At 40.8% G+C, this 22521-nt stretch overlaps 1 protein-coding gene across 2 annotated transcripts in view; it reads right to left on the bottom strand.

Moving 5' to 3' along the window:
• Positions 1 to 816: 816 nt before the first annotated feature.
• Positions 817 to 22521, bottom strand: part of irag1 (inositol 1,4,5-triphosphate receptor associated 1) — a 29892-nt gene continuing 8187 nt past the window's right edge. Inside the window, exons 1-20 of one of the 2 annotated variants that reach the window (XM_086106928.1) lie at positions 21854 to 21999; positions 17702 to 17905; positions 16362 to 16468; positions 16182 to 16243; positions 15673 to 15846; positions 15336 to 15382; positions 15143 to 15184; positions 13406 to 13807; positions 13230 to 13308; positions 11943 to 12060; positions 11807 to 11837; positions 9840 to 9980; positions 9272 to 9403; positions 8740 to 8893; positions 8562 to 8611; positions 8342 to 8479; positions 7188 to 7252; positions 4748 to 4870; positions 4258 to 4389; positions 817 to 3099 (exon numbers count right to left, since the gene is read on the bottom strand). In XM_086106928.1, the coding sequence (XP_085963054.1) occupies positions 2940 to 3099; positions 4258 to 4389; positions 4748 to 4870; positions 7188 to 7252; positions 8342 to 8479; positions 8562 to 8611; positions 8740 to 8893; positions 9272 to 9403; positions 9840 to 9980; positions 11807 to 11837; positions 11943 to 12060; positions 13230 to 13308; positions 13406 to 13807; positions 15143 to 15184; positions 15336 to 15382; positions 15673 to 15846; positions 16182 to 16243; positions 16362 to 16468; positions 17702 to 17773 (2229 nt within the window). In that variant the 5' untranslated portion in view covers positions 17774 to 17905; positions 21854 to 21999 and the 3' untranslated portion in view covers positions 817 to 2939. Of the gene's footprint in view, positions 3100 to 4257; positions 4390 to 4747; positions 4871 to 7187; positions 7253 to 8341; positions 8480 to 8561; positions 8612 to 8739; positions 8894 to 9271; positions 9404 to 9839; positions 9981 to 11806; positions 11838 to 11942; positions 12061 to 13229; positions 13309 to 13405; positions 13808 to 15142; positions 15185 to 15335; positions 15383 to 15672; positions 15847 to 16181; positions 16244 to 16361; positions 16469 to 17701; positions 17906 to 21853; positions 22000 to 22521 lie in introns of those variants that run through there. The other variant, XM_086106929.1, reaches the window with a different exon arrangement.

Genomic DNA, 22521 nt, shown 5'->3' on the forward strand with positions numbered 1-22521 from the left:
ATGAAAAGCCTTTTCGTCATCTCAAAGCAGAAGAGGAGAGTGGTCGACTTTTTCATAACACTGGGGGGGGAGTTGAGAACGGTGGACAAGATCGGTCTAATTTTAAGGGATCGGCGGATCACCGATCTCCACAATGAAAAAAAATCTGCGCCGATACCAATCCCGGAAGATCGATCGGTGCACACCTAATTGATACCTGCAGAGACATTGTCTAGAAAGAAATGTGCAAACAAAACTTGAAGAAGCATTGTTAGCAAACCATGAAATTACTGTGATTTTTTTTCCTGGCAGTTCTCATCTGCGTGTCATGCAATTGGCACCCCGCTGCATCCACAGATACAGTATCTTGTTTCGTCTCGCTGCAAAGTGATAATACAATTTCAGAGTGAGGGGAAATCTTTGAAGTAAAATAAAATACAGTATACTCTTGAGGTTAAACTTAACAAGCTCTTCGCTTGGACCTCCGATGACAAGTTTGTGCGATTTTCACCCAAATTTGTTTATTCCAGGATTTTAAAATCAAGATTTACAGTATACATGTCCTTATATGCCCTCCACTTTGCCCCTCCTTTCTCGTCTTACTTTCGCTGACAGTCCTGAGTTTTGTATTGTTTGTAGCATGAATTCATCAACTGACCCTGCCATTTTACAGAATGTTATCTGGAGCACGATTTCATGGCTAAGCACAATAACATCCTGCAGCCCCAGCTGCTTGCCTGCTTATTCCACTAACAATACACCATGTGTGTGTGTGAGCTGCAAGCATTCTATTCACATCATAATCACATTTCTCAATAAAACGGACAGTGTAATTGATCGATTTGACAAACCTTTATTTCAAGGTGAAGTGGCAGAGCAAATCCCTGCAAGGAGTTGACACCACAAATAGGCACACGTGTAAAGACAGTCAAAAATAAACAGTGTGCAACATTTTCAGTGCCCCGAAGACACAATCCAAAATGGCACAAATGACTAATTGATTGCAAAACGTATTGCACTCTGCAAACCACAATGGAACCTGCAAAGTCTAAAAGAAGCCCTTCCTGACTGACTTCTAAATTGTCCTAAGTTCAAAGCATTTTGACCATTAAAAACAATGGAAAGTAACATCATTTGTTAAGGCTTAGATCTATCACTGTCATAAAACCTTCTTTCAGTGCAGTAGTGTCTTGAGATACAAGTGACCACAAATGCGTATTTAAAACCACATAGCTTTGCCTCAGGAAAATCAGCTTAGCTTAATGCTAACATGCAATGCTAAATGTGACAGACATCCTAACGAATAGCATTAATAGTAGTGCTGTTATAATAACCCTTGAAGCAACGGGTACTGGAACACAAGCTGTACAGTAACACACGTAGACATACAATTTTACAAAGCTCATAGGCATGTATTCTTTATCCCCTGCGAAAAAGAATATTACAAGGGCCCGACCGATCGACTGACAGCATTAACTGGCCCAAATCAGCTCTTAATATCTGATCATCAAAAACTGTTTTGTTGTGTTCTCTTAGGGAAGATGAACATGTAATTTCCATTCATTTCAATGGGGAAAGTGTTCTGAGTTATAAGGGTGGTCACAGAATGAATTCAAATACTTGTATCTCAAGGCACCACTATACAGGCAATATTTTAAGTAACATTTGAACATTCCTGAATGTCATACACGTATAATGATAACCATCATTAAGAAAACTAAAATAAAGCAAAACTACTTGTGCTTTGTACACAATTGACAGACACAGAGGGACGCTGTCATGTAGTAGCATTTTATAGCTACAGCTGGAATTAAGTGCTTTGTAGTCATAAGTGGGTTTATGTTAGAATGTGCTCGATAGATTTGTTGAAATCTTGTGTAATGTCACATACGTTGAAGGAATGACCCCCACAAAGTTGGGGTTGAACTCCAAATTTGACCACTTATGGGGTGCCAAACTCATTTTCACGTTGTATTTGTTTTTTCTTTGAAAGCCATTCTGACTGTGAATATACAGTATATGCAAAATGGCCTCGTCATATCATAACAAATGCACAACTATCAAGATCAATACAAATGGTTTGTTTAACAAAAGGCGGTTGGCAAAAAATGCTTGCAATATCCGAACATTATTAAAAGTGAAGACAATTTGTAATTGAGCCACTGCGAACTGTTGTAGACTGGGCTAAGTCCATGTTTGCAGTTTTTAATCGAAGTACAGAACAGAATACAGAAAAGGCATCACTTTCAGATTGAATACTGATCTAAATCAAGGTTTAGTTTCATTTTGTTTAATCTGTAGAGGGTATTACATTATTTCATTCATTGTCTTCCCTGATTCATTGTGCAACAAAAGTGAAGTTCGATTTATAAACTGTCAAAATGGAAATCAGTTTTATTGCTAAATGACAAAAATGGAGTTGGCCCACTCTCATTCTTAGTGGCTCAATTTTAGTACAGATTTTAGCAAGAAACCAGACGGATCCCGATTTTTAAAAACCTACAAAATAATTCAAATGTGCAAATAACTTGCCAAATAGAACAGCAGTAACTTGATTTTATTTATCACAATGTTTCAGAATTGAACATATTTAAATACACTTTATATAAATAACCATATAACCATAACATACATATTCCATATCTTCTATGTATCAGCTGGTACTCAAGGTCATTCAAAAGAAAAAAAATCTATTGGACCTGAGAAATACGTTATACTTTTACATGGTTGCAGGTTAATGATTGATATCCAAAGTGCCATTTTTATCATCTTAACATGTGCCACGATTGTAATTGGTCCCTCAGTAGAAGTGAACAAGTGGTAACTAACAAACTTTATACATAAGGCTGCTGAAAACTCTTTGTTAACTGCATTCAGCTATATTCCACTATGGAGTAAATTGACTGAGATGTGAGTGTCTGTGAAGCAATTCTTTGGTTCTTATTAAAGTGCTGATGCTCTTATGTGTCATCACGCTTGTTGTACCCAGAGAAGAATGTGAAAATACTGATAACGAGACACATCACCAGAAAAACCATTAGCGCCATCCAGAGAAGCCGTTTGCTCCACGAAATCTTGGGGCGAATGCGACTAAGAAGAAGTAGGACCTCCTCCATCCTCCTGTGAAGAAAAAAAAAATACCAATAAATGCTTTTTTGAGTTAGTTACAAATTTGCGATTTTGCGACAGGCACAGATGAAACAAAACACACAAAAGTATGAGTTCAAGTCCCACAGGATCTTGGCTTGGCTGTTCTCAACCACCTTCAGAGGTATCTGCCAAATAGTCCGCATCTGATTCCCTGGTGTGATGTACTGCACAAGCTCCGAGGTTGTTTTACACAGCCTGCACCCGTGCCCCTTTCTGATGTGGGAGGCCCCAGCCTCTATTTACTTTATCTTGTGTTTAGGGCCTTTTCTTGTCCGGCCATAATTAGTGCCTCTGTGCTGTTTTTCAATCCAGCATTTTCCAGCCAGTGGTTATAGTTTCTTGATATCAATGCCTTCTTCAATTTGGTAGTGGTACACCCCATGCATCAGCTTTTCTTTTCATGACAGTCCATCTGGCTCCTTCTTCGAGCTGTGCTTCTGTTGCATGAGGCACTAAGCAGGATGTGTGTTTGTGAAAAGTTTCCTGACAGTCCTGTTGTGGTTTTTTTGTTGTTGTTGTACTTTTGCAGTCAAATTTCTGGAAACTGACTCCCTGTAAAATTGCACTTTCCCCTTCTGGCCCTTGGTGTGTTTGGTATAGATTGTCCAACAGTTCAGGGACTCATTTTCACTTTTCACTATTAAATGGCCGAAAATCGACATCAACATTTTCTTTTGTCATTTGCCAATCATGTCAGGACCGCCTGTGTTTTAGTGAAAGGTTTCCCAACAGTCCTGGACATCAGGTGACATCAAAATGAATGGACCTCATCTTTTAATTCCCTTCAGTTCAATCAAGACAAATCTTTACTTAGAGTAACAAGTACACAATGTAAATAGTGCGAACAAAGAATGGGAACAACAGTCAGCACAGAATTTACTCAGTAATTGCACATGGAATTTAGGCTAATTTTTAAAATTGCAAAAATACTACCAAAAAAAAATCCAAAATATGAATTGCAAACATACTGAAATACTAAATATCTGGAGCATCATAATATGATATTTATGGATATTTACAAGCAATTGTGTCAGAAATTAAATCGTTTCTCATTTACACATGGGTGATTTTGTGTACTGTATACTGTATATCATCTTAAAAGGTACTGTGTTGTACTGTGTGCCATACCGGCTTGCTTTGATTTTCTTTCCACTTTCTTCATCCCTTATCTTTGAGTCCAGCAACTTTTCTGCAGCTTCATTCTCCTCTTCATGCTTTTCCTCCTGGATTGCTTTATTTTGCTTTAGCCCTTCTTGGTAGCTGCAGTGAACATATTATATAATCCCATTAATCAGTTCAAACACCCCCACAGAAGTACAATATTACAGGAAAGAAAATTGACAGTTAAGACAGGTTTTATAGTGGCCACTGACGGGCCTTGGAAAATATTTCTATTATTTCCTATGGAGGAAAAAAAAGGGTCATTAACATTCTGGAATTAACCGTCTGTCCTCACAGGTTACACTGTATCATTAAAAAAAAAACAAAAAAACGAATGATATCTTAGTCCACGTAAATTTAATCTTAAATGTTATGTTGATTTGGGATGAACAGCCATAACGGCTCTGGTGTGTTTATTTATCACAGACGTTGCATGTGCATAGAGAAGAGGCCTCACCCTTTATTGTACGCCACTTCCTCAATCTTTGCCTTGAGCTCTGCCCTGATTTCCGCTCTGATCTCCTCCAAGTTGACAGCGGGCTTGGCCGGCTCTCCTTCCTGCTCCGACGCGCTCTTTCCACTGCATTGTTTTGCATAGGAAAGCACAGCTAGGCCTCGGCTACATAGCGGCAATCATTTTGAAAGTACGTCAATCACAACATAAACATGATGAACTGCAACACTGGCACTCCCAAAGAAAAAACAGACAAAACACAAAAGGCCTGATTTACTAAGATCCCAAAAAGCATGCGCTAAATACTGCGTTCACTATTCAGTGGATGCTTTGCATGAGATGTACTAAGGCTCGTCACACACTAGAGTCCACAACTTTTCACCGCACACCAATCAGTTGAGCACTGCACATCTATCTCTGCCCCTTATCTGATTGTGAGGCTCCACATACAGTAATACTGGACTGTATTTTACTGAACCACAAAAACATTGTGCAATTGTCAAGGATGAAGCCGATTCCCGTATAGATGGTCAACTGGTGACAATAAAGGCGAGTATGTGGATATTTCGAGAGGCTGTTGGTCATGATGGAGTGCCTCATTCACTGACTGCACACTTGCATTCTGCTTTGCTTTCTTACAACTATAGAGGATTAGGATACCGTAGTTACTTTTAAAATGCATGTAGTTACTAAATAAATGTTAAAAAAGGGAGTTCGTAACTTAATCCAACCGCCATAATATTAAAGTAACAGCAAGGCAGTAGGAATATTCGTTCCCATTGTTTTATTGTGGATGTTCTGAAAAGGACTTTGTTACACCTGTAGCTGTTGTGAAAACACTATCGAAATAAAGATGTATTGTATTGTACTTGTGAATTACCCCAAATACTGTACTATCGCGGCCCGGTAGTCCAGTGGTTAGCACGTCGGCTTCACAGTGCAGAGGTACCGGGTTCGATTCCAGCTCCGCCCTCCCTGTGTGGAGTTTGCATGTTCTCCCCGGGCCTGCGTGGGTTTTCTCCGGGTACTCCGGTTTCCTCCCACATTCCAAAAACATGCATGGCAGGCTGATTGGACGCTCTAAATTGTCCCTAGGTGTGAGTGTGGGCGTGGATGGTTGTTCGTCTCTGTGTGCCCTGCGATTGGCTGGCAACTGATTCAGGGTGTCCCCCGCCTACTGCCCGGAGACGGCTGGGATAGACTCCAGCACCCCCCGCGACCCTAGTGAGGATCAAGCGGTTCGGAAAATGGATGGATGGATGGATACTGTACTATCCTTTCAAAATATGCAAATGAAGACAAAATATAAATATTGCTACAAAATACATTTGTGTACAGTGGACCGCCACTATTTGGGGTATAAGGACAGGGCCAGCCCACAAGTAGCAAAAATTAAGGGTCAGTGATTCTCAACCAGTGTGCCACTGTTGGTGCACGTTAATGTAATAGCGCTTGTATGTCATGGGAAATTCTCAAATGTCATTTGATTGACCGAAATTTTTTTTATTTATAACATCTAATATATTTTTGTTTATCTATCTCTGCCAGCATCTTACCGAGGCGGAACAAATTAATCTTCTATTAAATGGCAGATATTATATAATTGACGTGTATCCACCGACGTGACATTTTTGTTTAAAATGTGTACCTTGGCTCAATAAACGTTGGGAATCACTGAGGTAGATAGTTAGGTGCAGATGGATTAAAAGCCATGTCAAACAATTGCTGCAAACGGCTCGGTGAGATGCCAGGACCAATTGTCACAGTGCACAGAAACTACTCAGATGCAAGGGAAAGTTAAGAGGAATTTTGTCTTAGGTGATATGGCATGACTCCTTATGACTGACTCCAAGCCATCCCTGAGATTAGAACATTCGGAAACTCCAAAGCTCTGTCGAATAGGCAATATGTTGCAATATTTTGGGGGGTTTTCTGGGATCTCAAAAAAAAGTGCACCTGCCTTTAGATGACTCATTTGACGCAAAATCAGTTTCCACTGGACTAATCACATTGCGCATGGTAAATTACGAGTAAATTAGGCCTATAGAGGGAAAAAATGGTGGAAGCAAGTTGTTTGTTATTCCTCTTCTCTGTCTTTGGCACAACACTGAGCTCTCTCCGTAACCAGGATACGACTCTAGCACTGAGTGTGCACTTGGCCAAAAGCCTGTGGTTAGATTATGAGCCTGGAGAGCAACTTCAGTGACATTTGATGATATTCTTCCACTTCCACATTTCTCAAGCTTTGCCGCACTCTAACACATCCTCTAGGTCACACAAACAAGATAAAAGTTCCCACTGTCACATAAAATGCTTTTTCAGGCATTTTTGAGCCATTGTTTGAAAGAATGATCAGTGACCTCAGGAATCAACTGGTGTGTGTGTGTGTGTGTGTGTGTGTGTGTGTGTGTGTGTGTGTAAAAGTGTAACAAAAAAACCTTACCACTCTGTTGTCGCCTGTTGTGTCGACTCTGGTGAGGAGTTTCCTTTCACATCACTTGCTTCACTCTGCCAGGATGGGAGTAGTCATGAAATTATTAAAACATCCTGTAATCTCAATTCGACACCATTTCAAATTTCTCGACGGCCAATGCAGATGTTCATCCGTCAAAATAAACAGCAATGTTTAAGCCAGTGGTTTTCCAGTGGGAGGACTCAGAAGGGCTAATAAAACACACAAAAATGATTGTGTGTGTTGTTTTGGATTCATGCCGCCAAGTGTGTGTCTGTCTGATTTTGTCTAACTGTGGTGAATTTCCCCGTCCTTTCTCTGTAAGGTTGGGCATCGTGAGGTCTTCCCGAAGTTACCATGGGATAATATAAAGACCTTGAGTGATATATTGTTAGCCTAATAGTATAATTGCCCAAGTCTTTTTTAACTTACCATCACGTCAATAATAAAACACCACCATGCTTGCGAAAAATATTTTTCTTCTTTACGTATTGCTCTGCAAAAATTGCACAATTAGGCTAATGATGTTTTTTTTAATGGACTTGAGAGATCAAAGGATTGTGCCTTACATTTTCCAGATTTTTAATTTACATATAATGTAAAGACAACAATATAGAACTGTCATCAATCGTTTTCTGACACAAGCGGTAATTTTGTTTCTTTGGTGTTGAACTGTTCAGAGCAACACACATGACAGGGGTATTTTTATTTTTAAACTGTGGTACAGTATATACCAAATTATTAACTTGTGGCCATGAATTAGCTTTAGTATCGTTAAACCACAGTTGCATAAGCAAATCGAGCACACATTTTCTGGGAACAGAAACAGGTAGGTATGAGACATCACGTTTATTTTGTGCAATGTTCTTCCTGTTTTGTGATCACAATTTAAATGTTCTTTGTCCTGTCATGTCTGAGGCTTGTGGTAGTATTTTTCTTTTATTAGCGCCAGTTATTTCATGATCTCACTATCACACACTCAAAATATTTGAAAGAAACCATATACCACCCGTAACTTGAACTGATCATCATTTTTCCAACAAACTAACAACCACAAAAAGGAAAGTCTTTTGCTATGTCCTCGCTGGCAAAGCAAGTAGTATGATGAGTCCCATTTGGTTGAGCGCAGGAAAGGAAAGACTCACCAAGGCAGGAAGAGCTGCACCAGGCATGGAAGCTGTTGGCAAATTGGGGGCGGCGGCGGTGGGCGGCGTCTGACCCGGGATGTTCAGGAGGTTAAACTTGGGCACCACAGCAACACTCACTCTGCGTCTGGGCAATGCCTTCGTGAGAGAGGATATCAGCTTGTTCATGTTAAGTACACAAAAAAAAGAATGAGAAATATGTACTGAGATTGTTGCCCACCTTTCCGAGAGTGAGCGACATAGATCTTGAAGCCCGAGAAACTCCATCATCTAGATGACGAAACATTCAGCGTTATATTTGGAAGCGCTATATATTGCATTTTGGAATTTCCATCGAATAAAATGCAATAGACTCTAAAGTGGACAAATTTAACTTGCTATGGATTCCTCTGTCTGACCTCCAGTTTCTACGGAGCCTCCATAGCAGCGATTGGAATTTTGGTTGGCAAGCTTTTTAAACTCCGTCAGCTCAGCGTGGTCTTTCTCATAAGTCCTCTTGAGGTTTTCAACATATTGCATCATGACCTCAGTAGCCTTGCTCATGCGTTTCTCCTGTGGAAAATTGGAAACCATTTTAGGGGCAAAGGTCAATTTTTACCCACCTCAGATCTAGCTTCTGTCGATATGACAGCGGCGTGCTAAAATAAAAGTACAGTTGCATATGTTTTGGCAAAAGCAAACTTGCGAAGACACGTGTTGATGTATGAATATTGTGCATGGAAATACTTGTCTGCCTTTACAACGCTAATAATGCAGAGTATTAATTTAACAATGCTTTGTTAAATTAATTTGAATGCAGTTTGCTGTCATGCAGCACTCTGCTGTATGTCAAACAATCTGAGGTAGATTTTTGGAGTCAGCTTTCATATTAGGTGCACCTAATGTTGTGAGCAGTGAGTGTGCAGTAGACAAAGGTTAATGTGACAGTACTTGTCGAACCGCTCCAACTATCTCGGATCTGCTCGAGAGGCGAGTAGCCAACCGGTGCAGCACTGCCAGCGTATCAATGAGCCGCTGGTAGGCCTCACGTTGCTCCAGATTCTGCCACTGTGGGGAAGTCATCTGAAAGTTGAAAAAAAAACAAAAAAAAACAAAACAGTTCAGCAAAACAGTGTACAGTAAAAGTACTCGCACACTGTATGTAAATAAAATTATAAATGCGTGTGTAAAAAATAGTTGAAGCAGAAGTACTGATTCAACTCTTGTACTTCAGTCAATTATACACGACACTTCCAGTAACTCATCACAAATGAGGGAAAAGTAGGTATGTGATTTTAAATATAGGGAAATAAAGTAAAAAGCCATCAGAAAAAATTAACACTCAAATGAATTACAGACCTCTGAAAAATAAACTTAAGAGCTGTACAAAGTATTTATACTGACTCAACCAGTTACCTCACTTTTTAAATCAGGATTACTAACTTGACAGTATTAATATTAATGGTGAAAACATAAGTGGAAACACTATTTTGATGCATTTCTTTTTTCAAGGACTAACCTTTAGCGCAACCTTGAATTCTTCGAGTTCTTTCTGTGTATCTTCCTCTGTCAGGTTCCTCTCCCTCTCTGCCTGTTTGAGGCGCGTCTCAAGGGTGTAGTTGTCATTACGAAAGGCCAAAGACAGCTGGACGAATGCATTCTGGCGGGAGGAAGGCACAGAAATTTATCGAGCACATATTCCCCATAAAACACTGAGTAGGCGGAGAGCGAAGGAAGTGTCCCACGGTAAAAGCCATATTGCGTGTTATTGTTGACTGTGTGCATTAAATGGTCACGTTATCGCGTGGCAGGCAAGCAACCCGGGGGACGCGCTGTGATTCTGACTTTTCACCTTGTGCTGTGAAGACATCAAAGCCAAGCTGCACATTTTCCAACACACTATAGACATAGTTGGGAGGAAACATATGACCTTCGACTGTTCTGATGCACATACAGCCCAGCGGGACCAACCAGACGGGCCACTGCCCGAGCCAGACAACGTCACTCATATTTTGCATCTTCTCCACAGGAAATCACCCCGAGTCGCTTTTGGCCGATCGTGACCACAAAATCACTTTCCTGTTGACAAAATGTGACGCCGCAACATCCGAGCAGCTGTGTTTGTGACTGTAACTCACTACTATGGTAACAAAACGGGTTTTTGTCAGTTGTGGGATGCATCTGGCAAAAAAAAAAAAAAAAAGAAATTCTGCATTTTATGACCCAATGTAGACTTGTGCTTACACGACTATTTGAGAGCGTCAAAGTAATAATAATGGACTCTTGAAACATTTACAGGCAAAGCTATTGTGGAAGGGCAATTACTGTGAAATAAAATTTCAAAGCTTTCCATTTGTACAGGGTCACCCAACAGTCGCGTCACATTTCCTTTTTTTTATTTCATCACTCATTCTGAGAGATGTGAGGCGATCAGCATTTGACAACCAAGGCTTTGCAGTTTTCATTCGAACATTATTAGGGTTTGGTAAAAATTCCCTTGCTCGTTGTTCATTAATTGACTTTGGAGCAGGGTTTCAAAATTGTCACCGCGCACTCCTCGATTGCAGTTCAGTGCCAGGTTGAGAGGTGTTAAAATCGCTCAAACACACACGCTATCTCAGTTCAAAGGCTTCAAGCGGAGGATTAGGATGCTGAGCAACCTGAAATCGGTAAGGTTTCCGAAGCACCCGCTGAATAGAGCATTTGTTGATACTGAGTTCCAGTGCGGGCGGCCCGGTAGTCCAGTGGCTAGCACGTCGGCTTCACAGTGCAGAGGTACCGGGTTCGATTCCAGCTCCGCCCTCCCTGTGTGGAGTTTGCATGTTCTCCCCGGGCCTGCGTGGGTTTTCTCCGGGTGCTCCGGTTTCCTCCCACATTCCAAAAACATGCATGGCAGGCTGATTGGACGCTCTAAATTGTCCCTAGGTGTGAGTGTGGGCGTGGATGGTTGTTCGTCTCTGTGTGCCCTGCGATTGGCTGGCAACTGATTCAGGGTGTCCCCCGCCTACTGCCCGAAGACGGCTGGGATAGGCTCCAGCACCCCCCGCGACCCTAGTGAGGATCAAGCGGTTCGGAAAATGGATGGATGGATGGAGTTCCAGTGTGCGAAGTGGTTTTTCAACATCAGATCGTGCTTGGAGGAACTTGCTGTAGATATCACAAATTGTACTTCGTGTTGAATGACAGTATGACAGACAAGAAGTTCTCAAACATAAAGCTTCTCAAACTGACACCGAAATGCAGTCTGGGACAGAAAAACTTCTTGCCAGCTGGCAATTTTGCAACTCTGCTTCGGTGTCATTTGGCGAGGCAAGCCAGGGAATGATATGCTTCCAAAAACTGCAAAGTCTCAGCTGTCAAATGCGGATGGGCTCATGTCTTGTTAGATGGCTAGCATGGACTTATTCATGATGGAAAATTGTAAATTTGTGGCTGACTATCTGTAAAAACACATTTTAAATTCTGCAAACATGGAAAATTACCAACCTCAACTTCTTTTTCAGTGAGTGGAGGTGGACTGGAATGAAATAAAAGACAACAGGTGGTTTGGTAAGGAGTACAGATGCAGGTAAAGGCACATTAAAAACATCCAATTGAGCAGCTGTTGCTTTGAGACACGCACCAGCCAGGAAGGCCGCGATGAAGTTTGAGTTTTCTCAGCATGATGTCGGAGATGTTTGGCATGGCGTCTGACTTGGTCTCCTCGCTGCTCGGTGATGAGTTTGGAGAGGAAGCAGGTCCTGCGTACAAAAATGTATTTGATATCCTTGAAATACAGGTTAAGGTCCATACTTGTTCTCATACACACTTTGATTTCACATGTACGATAATTTAGCACACTGATTAAAAGAAGCAGAGTAATAGTGGCAAGTGCTCAAATGACTTTATGGATAACATTTTTTCCGCACTACAAGGCGCTTTGGAGTACAAGATGCACCTTCAATGAATGGCCTATTTTAAAACAGTTTTCATAGATAAGGTGCACCGCATTATAATGTGCATAGAATACAAGCTACAGTAGTGGCTGCGGTTGTGTTATGCATCCACTAGGAGTGGAATACAATACAATACGAGCATTATTTTTACAGAGCCTTCACAACTCCTGCAGCTGTAACAAAACATTTAAAAGACTACGTCCAAGAAATCACAATATTGATCCATATTTAAGGTGCATCAGGTTATAAGGCACACCAAAATTTTGGCAATGGAATGCTTTCAGGTGTACCTTAGAGGGCAGAAAATACGGTAAATTAGATTAGATTTACGGTATATCCTTGAGAACCATCCTAAGTTCCATGTACTAACACATTATTTGTCCTCACATGTTAAAGGTTAAGCCAATGTGTAACTAGTTCACAACTGCGTGCTATCACAACAGTGAATTCACCTCACCGTTTTCGCAATTTAGGTACAGTATATGGAAAAAGTTCTGCACAAATAGGGAAAATCTGCAGGAAATTTGTCATTAACTCCAGATGCCACACGATGTTGACAAATACCCGGAAGTTTTTACTGTTCGAGAGTAACTGACTAAATGAAACTCCTCCTCTCAATTCAAAAACTCAGAGATTTGTACCCTTGACACTCATGACTTCACAGCTTGAGAGCAAAACTGTACTGTTTTACCCACAGAAATCGATTGGACTGCAACCATCAGCCCTAGTGGGTAATTTTGTTTAGATTTTACTCTGATGATCAGAAATTGACCTCCCATTTGTGCACTACCACGATCATTTTCTTCTGCCACAGGTACTCTGTGCGTCTAAACAATCACACCATCTGCTTAGGAAACCTGAAAAGAACATCTGACCAACAAAGGAAAAACACTATTATCATCATCATCAGATTTTCCCAGATATTGAGGAAGTGCACACCCTCAGAAAAATTCTGTTATGAAAGTACTTTTCACCTTTTTCCTGTTCAGCAGCTTCACTCAAGTCTGGTAATTTGGAGCCGACAATGGTTTGGTTACGCATCAGCTTGTGCTCCTGTGCATGTGTCACACAGACATGCAAACTTAATGCATTTACTGGTAAATGTGGGGGAAAAATTGCAGTACATGAAGTCCCAAGAGCGATGTTTTACCTCTCTGAATTTGGACAGTTTGGGTGCAGGAAGCTCTTTGAGCCCTGGCGATTTAAAAATGCCATCCCGAGCTTTGTCTGAGCTTGTGTCTTCTGCTCCATTTCTGGAGTTAATGCCCCCGATGGCATCCCAGGAAACAGCCCTCATTAGTGGTGGAAAGGCACCAATGGTCTTTATTTCTGCTGTGCAGGGCGCCTGTTGCGTTGGCGGTCGAGGGACAGGCTTGGCGACTCCTGTAGCCGGGGCTTGGTTGGAATTCCGTCCTCCATCCTCACTTTTATTGGCTCCGGGGGGACTTTTGGATTCACAGTTCTCCTTCGGAATGGTAAAACGGGGCGTTAGGGTCCCAGAAGACACTTTCCTCTTCTCTGTGGGCTTCCAATCCACTGCAAGTCGGCCGCTCTGGGGAGGCCAATGACATTTTCGTGAATTCAAGGACCATTGGTGTGCGTAAATGCATAACTGAGAGAACTGCACAAAACATAGTTTCAACCCTTTTCTACATGACTTCATTTCTGAAGTGTAATATCATGCTGCCTTGCTGTTTCACCCACCCCCCTAATTTTTTTCTAGTGTATTTTTGTATTGTAGAAAACATACAGTAATTGTAATAATGTAACTAAACAGAATGTAAATAATTAGCCAGTTTGTCATTTATTAACAAATAGATGCCTCTGTGCATTGTTCCATTGTCTGTGTGCCTGTGTTGCTGCAGCATTTGTGTTATAATGTCATATAAGAACATGTTTGGTTGTGGTGGAGGGCAATTGTGGACCCAAATCAAGCAGGAGAAGCACTAAAGAGGAGGAGACATAATTTCCCAAAAAATATTTAACAAAAAAAGGCAAACAGAGTCCATGGAGAACTATACAAAATGTACAAAGTGTAATTATCTTTATTTTAGCGTAGTTTGAAAGGAAACATCAATTGGGAGAGACATGAAACTGCTTGAAGCTTCTCTTTTGAAAAATTGTTCACTATCTGGCAAAGTGTGTTGAGTTGTGACGTGAGTTGAGTTTAATTCATTGCCACCATATAGCGTTTGTATTTAAACTTTTTGCTCGCAACTACATCTCCTTCCCCCCAGGTGAAGAGTCTGGGTGTCATTGTTGACAGTTCACTATCCTTTCACTCCCACATCAATAACATTACCCGGTCCGCTCATTTCCACCTTCGCAATATAAACCGCCTCCGTCCCTCACTCACTCCTCACACCACTGCTATCCTTGTTCACAGTCTCGTCACTTCCCGTATCGACTACTGTAACTCACTTCTCTTCGGTGTCCATCAAAAATTCCTCCATAAACTTCAACTTGTTCAGAGTTCATCAGCCCGGATCATCACAAGAACCCCCCCCTTCCATCATATCACCAGCCTTCAGTCGCTCTGCCCCCAAACTCTGGAACTCACTTCCTCCCAACATTCGTAATATTGACTCTCTTTCCATATTCAAAACCCACCTATTCAGACTTGCTTATCCACCTTAAATCTTTCTTTCTTTGTTTATTATTTTATCTGTGGTTTTATTATTGCTCTTGGTTGTAAAGTGTCCTTGAGTGTTGTGAAAGGCGCTTGCAAATGTAATGTATTATTATTATTATTATTATTATAAGTCAATGCAAAAAAATCTGCTGAACGATGGTTGGCATCTTCAAAAACCTGTAAACTGAGTCGCGTGTATCTCAAGGCACCCCTGTGTTTGGTTTGAGCGATTGAGTAAATAAAAGGAAACCTGACCTCCACATCCTTTTGTCCCCTCACTGAGGCAACGTCCAGATGCTACAGGAGAGGGCAACATAGACAATGACTTTACAAGCAGCAAGGTATACAGTACAGTATGTGTTCACCTACCTTCGAAACACAGATAAAATCAAAAGACGGCTTTGGGGTGAATTGGAGCGAGGGAAAGAGAGGAAAAATGACTATTTACCTGACTGATCGACTGTGGAGTGCAAGTCACCTCTGGCACTCCCACAACTGAACGAAGAAAAAAAGTAAAAAACTGATAACAGAAATGTCACTCAATTATATTGTAATTTTGTCTTAAGGATTTCATTTATTAATTGCACTATTAACTGCATCTTGAAATTTAAATATAAGTATTGGAAAATCCCTGGTTTCAGAGAATTTCATAATAGTAATTTCAATAATTTCTACATAATGCTCCTCACAAAATACAAGTTCAAGGCCCCATATAATATTTTACAATGAACACATTGGATGGAATAGAATTGAACACAGAGTCCATCACCAATGGATTGTGTCACCTGTGGTTGAGTCAGAAAGGCTGCTGGTAGAACGGCGGCCCCGTCGCATCAGGAAGCGGTCGCTGACCTTTTTGGCTTGTTCCAACAGCTCCAGATTCCTCTGGCGATCCTCTTCTGAGAGCTGCATCTCCGGCAGTTTGTCCTTGACCAGGTCGATCACATGACCTGCGCTGTCTAACAAATCCATGCATTCAGTTAAGTCCGGAAGAATTCAAACAGTTTTTTTTAATCCAAAGTATTCATATTTGTGGTTATGTTTCCAGTTTATGTCACTACTGAACCACTGAAAATTGAGATGTTCTGTAGAATGACAGTATTTCAGATCCCTTGTGGTAACATATAAAAGTAAAATTATAAAAAGCCGTCACTGTCCAATATCTGTGGACTTATTTTAATGGGAATAACTATACCCATTAAAATGATCACACCGCTCTATCTATCTAACCACCAGTATTTTGCTTCAAAAGAGCAGGTGTTGATGTGTGTGTGGGTGTGCGCATTTTATCTACCAACTGTGGTGATGGATCCTGTAGAGGAGTTTCTGGCCAGACGAGCTCTTGGGCTGTGTGGCCTACGACATAGCACACAAATTATTAAGTAAATCACAGGTCACTTGCAGAGGCAGTCAAACTTTCACACTCTACTCTCTAGACAGTAATACAATGGAACCAGATTTTGACTGTGCTCACTTGGCCTGCTCGAGAGGATGTCCATCTTGCTGGACAATGGAGGCCTGCTGTGGGTAGACGATAGTGGGGCGAGTCATGACATCAGCTCCTCTATCAGCAGGTGCACACTTGGGGAAAAAAAACACCACATAGGCAACATTTGAGAAAAATAAAAAAGCTCATTGTGAGGAAGTCATCCAGGGTGTATGAAAAACACATACAGAATTTGCAATTGCTCAAATGACTATGACATTAATTAAGGGGCTATTGAAGAACATTACCATCACAATGACAAAAAAAAAAAACACAATACTTTCGGAATGTGGAGAATTTTGCTCAAGGGCAGTGAAAGGTAAAATAATAGTGACATTTATACATTTTGGCATTTTGCATGAATAAATCTGCGAAAAGAATTGTGTGGATGAGAAAATTAATGCTGGGTGTCCAAAATCTTTGCTACGTGAGACCTGATGTGTTGCAGGTTTGTTCGTTTTAGTCCGGGTCATAAATATTCTGTTTCATGGATGCCAGCATTATAGATGCAAGGAGCAATTCATTCCTACATTTTGGATTTGAATGAAAAAAATGATAGTGATGGATTGCAGAAAAGTCACGTGCAGACTAGTAGATACAGTAGATGCATTTACTCATGAGAAAGAGCCCTGATGACTAGATTAGATTGTGGAGTATTTTCTAGTTGTGTCTATAGTTTGTGTTAAAACAATGTGTACAATGTAGTTAACCTAGAAGGCAGTATAATCGTTATTCTTTCTATTTTTATGGTTTGTAACTCAAATTTAAGATGGTTGTGTCTTGTGATGCAGGTTTGATTCATTCCGTGAGCACACTCAAATCATCTTACCCCATCGAAATGCATGGAAATGCCATTAATCCATTCCATCTTTCACGAAATAACAGCAAAAATCAAGTCAAAGCAAAAATCGCAGGGAAGAAAATGGTGTGTACTGTATCTAAAAAAACTGACAATTGACTAACATCTCAAGAAGCAAATAACGGGTTTTGCATTTAATATATAAACAATGACAGCTTCCTGTCCTGTTGGAATATGTGAAGATTTAATATTTTTCAGTTTTGTTGGCAAGAAACAAAACAAACACAGGCCTACGCATTACCACCTCCATCACTTATAACAAGGAGGACACAAGGATTTTCTCTATAAGTTATTCGCCGATGCTTAAAAAGTCTCAAAAGCATACTTTCTTTGGAGGAGGAAGCCTAGAGTGGGAACACTGAGAGCGATTCCTCACCATGGCCAATTTGATTACTCTGGAGGAGCTTTTAATGACTCACATGGCCTAATACGTGCATCCCAATAGAAAGGCACTGTGTTGTATACTCACCGTACTGGGCGAGCTTGAAGAACTGTCCAGATCCTCGGGGGAGTCCTCTTCTTCCTCGGGCAGCGTGGGCATGGCAGGGAGCAGACAGGGCCGGGAGCGGGTGAGGGGGAAAAAAAAGATGCCCTCAGCAGTGGAGTGTTTGCTGGACTCCTTGGTGTTATGCTGGATAGATGCCTGCAGAAAGTCCTTCGCCTCTTCTGCGACCTGAAAAAAATTTGAAAAGGTCTCCCATTCTTATTTTATTTGGTTGTGGCTGGAAAGCAAAGCGAGGAGAGTCTCTGTCTCCAAAATCCTCCATTTCCTTTCTCTCTTTATGTCAAGCCAACCATTCCTTGACAGGCGGGCCATGCTTTTGCAGGGTTCAGTTAAAAATAAATCCAGAAAAATTGCACTATACAATACAGCATATTGAATGCTACAGGGCAACAGGCCTAAGAGGCTTCAAGTGGGAACCCTAATAATATAGCCTCGTCATATCACATGGCTGGCCAGTCATATGGTTGTCATCATTTTTATCGTTTTGAAAGATTGTGACAAGTATTTGAGTACAGGGTCGCCATATTAAATCGCTTTATGATATTCTGGCAATACTTTGCCAATGATACAATAATTACGCCATAATCAATACAGTAGTTTAACCCTTTCAGGGACAGTGGTTACTACAGTGGACAGTTCATTATGTTGTCAGGTTACAGGTTGTGTAGCGTGTGTGCAGGAGAACTGTGAGTGTCACATCGACTCGTCAGTGTGCGAAATCACAGCTCAGGATGATATAAGAACACTTCTTTGAAAAGAAATCCTGAAATGGCCTTCATGCAACAGTTACTAAATTGATTAGATACGAAAGACTTGCCTGTGAACAGACTTAAGGCTAAATCAAAATGAATACAGTGTACCCTTGTAAACGTTGAATTCATCAAGCATCAGTGGAGCTGCCTCCTTCTCGAAAAATAAAAAGAATAATCATAGAAGAATCTGGGTTTGTATGAGTGACTCCCACAGGCTGACTGTGGCAATGAGTTTCAGAGCGACATTGTAAAATAAACACAGGGGCTTTTACATACACAATTTAATACATACATCCTGTGTGGGAATCACACATTCAGTAACAGAGGGGGGAAATTACATAACGACAGCTGTGTTATAATTTTTTGAGGGGGTAAAATCAGGAACGGTTTAGAAAGAAGTAATGATTTATATCATATAATACATAATATATAATGTAATACATTATATATAGTATGTATAGTAGAACAATTAATTTAGTGGTTGTTCGGGGAAAAACATTCATTGCCATAGGCAAGAGCATAACGAGTAAAAGGACGTCCTGTGATACCGTATTCATTCAAAATATCAGAATAACTATTGTAAAGCACTGGAAGGGGTTATTGGTTTATTCTGCTCCCGGGCTAGTCTATATTTAATCCACTACAGATAGAGTGGTCATAATCTGCAATCATGGCCTTAACCCTTTCATGCACCCTGTAACCTGATAACATGCTAAGCTGTCCACTGTAGTAACTGCCGTCCGAAAGGGTTAAGATAAAACAGTCAATCCAATGAAAATGGGCACAAACTACACATTTTACAAAATGTCTTGAAATAAACATTTTATGATCAATTTTAATGACAATTGTTTGTCTCCCACTGCTCACAACGGTCACATTAGCACCAACACAACAAGACGGGTGTCCATTGAAAATTTGGAATTCTAAACAGCTGTTTGGGGTAAATACATTGCGTATTGTTACTTAATGACAAAATGTAGTATAATGATACAGGTGGAGGTGATCTGACACGTTCCATGTTTTGATAATAATGATAATTTAAACCTTCTTTTGAACTCGCTTCCCTCTTTGAAGCAAATATATGTAAATCCCTACACAGTGCCAGGCCACTGTACTCTACCTCAGTTGGTACAGGAATATTTGCATTAGGTTCCATTTGCCTTTGCCTCATAATACGCACGTCTCTGTCAGATGGCAAGTACATTAAAATCATGGTTCTTTCAGACACATTTGACAAATGTTCAGTCAGCTTCACTGCGCGAGCTGTCTTGCCAGTCCCTGCCATCACAAACAGGATGAAATGTTTCAGGAACATGCTGGGACAAAAAGCCAAGTGAGTCACTGGTGAGGAAACAAGTTGGCCTTGCAGTGAGCAACAGTGAAAGTTTCTGAAGGGAAAAAAACCCCAAAACAAAACAAAAAAACAGCAACACTGGTTAAAAAAAAACATGTTTGAACTTGTGACAGAATCTTTTTTAAAACTCATGTCGTGTAACATTGCACTTTTTTTTTGTGGGAAACCAAAAGGAGAATGTGTCTGAACCAAGAATACTAATCCAAGACTTTATCCTGTACCCTAAAATCCAGACAACATACAGGAAAAGACGGTACATTTCCTGACAAACTTAGACACTAATCCAGAGACAAAAACAATATTCTTCACATCATCCAAAACTATACAAATAGCTAACATTTCTTCTTCTCCCCTGCACAACACAGCAGAAAAAGGGACATGGCGAAGTGGCAGGAACACAGTACCATCAAGTCCTGTCAAAAATTATTTTGCAATGTCATCACTCTTTCTGAAGCCAATTTCCCCCCACAGCATCATCTTCTGGATCTGCTGAGGCACTGCACCACTTGTCCAAGATGCAAAATCCCGACTGGTCAAAAGCAGAGCCCACTTGTTCATTGGAAAACACCTCAGAGGCAAATGCTCAAGGCATTGTGGCCACAAGAAGGAGCCACAAAAATCAAGGGAAAAAAACTGCCGGAAATATTTGATTAAACCTTACTTTTACATTTGAAAAAGGAAAAGCTGGCATAGATTCAAATGTAAATCGATGCCCAATTCAAATTACTACAAATGATAAGAAAAAGCCCGCACACATTCTCCCATCTTCCAGCTAACTTTGCAAACATGCCAAAATGACTGAAGGTGTCCGGAGTACCGGGAAGAAAAAATAAATAAAAGGAGGAGAAATGTGCTGTTAAGTTAATATGGGTAACTAACTAAGCAATTAGCCTGGTAAGCTTATCAGTAAATAACCAATTTTATGTTTCCGTAGCTGGGCAGCATGGAGGGGTCTTAACTGTTTTGGATCATTTCTAATGATCCAAATTTTAATGATGATTAAACCTGCTTTCAGTAAAAATCCCGCAAGTCCTGACAGGGCAATTTTTGAATCTACTAGTGCCACCAGGCACTATAGAACAGTACCAAACTGGACTTATTTAAAACATTTGGCCATTTTCCATTGTTGAACCATTTTGGATTTCTTCTCATCAGTTTTTAGGAGTGATAGGAGGATAGGATAGAAAGACATAGCGCAACACAAGAAGGAAAAGGCTATGATAAATCAGCAATGGTATTTTAATTTCGTTTCCTTAGGCTAGTTCTACAAAGAATGTCTGATTTAGCTTCCAAATCATTTGACATCAGCAAGTCAGTTTTTGTGTTTGTTGTGTATTTGGACAGCAGTTAAAAACATGACATAAACATAAACCACTTCATATTTTAGCCACCGCTGAATGAGGGAGGCTTCACACTGCAGACATGACCGTGAGACAGAGATAAATGAGCGCTTTGATTATTTCCTGTGGGACAAGGGGACAGTACAAACATTTCTCTGCATACACAGTCCAAATGCAGTCTTGTTTTCTTGTGAAATAAGATCACCCAAAGTGCTTTTAGCAAGCAAAGAACAGAGACACGGGAATTGTCACCTTTGTTCCCCTCATCCTAATGTTACATAAGACAGACCCCCCCGTCACATTTGTGTAAAATGTGGCTAAGTCAAGCACGGGGCCCACAGAGGAAGTGCTCTGCTAGAGAACCACAATGTGACATAACGGGCCAAAGGAGTGAGAGCCAGTGAATAGAGATATGTAGTCAATATATCTGCTGACTTTCAGATGCATCAGTAGATCAGCACAGTCAAACACAGTCGACACTTGCATTAAAACAGTTCCAAGTTCCAGTTAGAAGTTAAACTGGAGAATAAGACCTTCCAAAAGACACAGCGGAGGTTAACCTGCCTCTCATCCTGCACACATCTCAAATAAACCACCAACAGAGAGACCCCCCCTCCCCCCACAACAGAAGCCCTCCATCTGAACCTGTCCAGCCAGATGGGAGCGTTACCTGCGTCCAGCTCCAGTTCCCAGACCTCCCGACTCAGGCCGACTTTCCACCAACCATCACCACGCTCTGCCTTTTCTCAGAAAACGTCTCGTGCCTGTTGGTCTCCGCTTCCTTCTCCCATCCCCTCGGTTCCCTGTCTTTTTTCAGCAACAGCCTCTCTTTGACTCCTGGGAGCTTTGACCATTTAAGGAGAAGGGCTGTATGCCTCTTTGAGCTACTTCAGACTAGGGTGCGGGGGGGGGGGGGGTGTAAAGTCAGCGAAGTTGTTCTCTAGCCGCTCAGAGGAAACCACATTTACTTCTCTAACCTATTAGAATCTGTCAGGCGGGGACCAAATTATGTGAAGTTTTAAAAATGTCCTTTTCTCTTTCGCAACCATACTGAGTTTGATTTTTTCTTTTTTATCACATGTTGGAGTGTAGTAGTCACACGGAACACAACTGATATTCCCCGCAAATTGCAATTTAAAATCAAAAAGAGGAATCAAATTGGATGCTTCGAATGTGGTATGACTGCTGTCTCTGATCATGAACAAGTTTTTCATGTTCGAGTGACTGTCCCTAATAAATTCGTGATTAATCACGTGAAGTTAAGAGGAGCATGATTATGAAAGCTTGTCAGCTCATTTTTATTTCAAGAGCAAAATCTGTATTCCATTCAGCTGCAGC

Source organism: Hippocampus guttulatus, chromosome 3 (genome assembly GCF_054856545.1).
Source record: "Hippocampus guttulatus isolate MCC_2025c chromosome 3, RoL_Hgut_1.0, whole genome shotgun sequence".
Taxonomy (NCBI): domain Eukaryota; kingdom Metazoa; phylum Chordata; class Actinopteri; order Syngnathiformes; family Syngnathidae; genus Hippocampus; species Hippocampus guttulatus.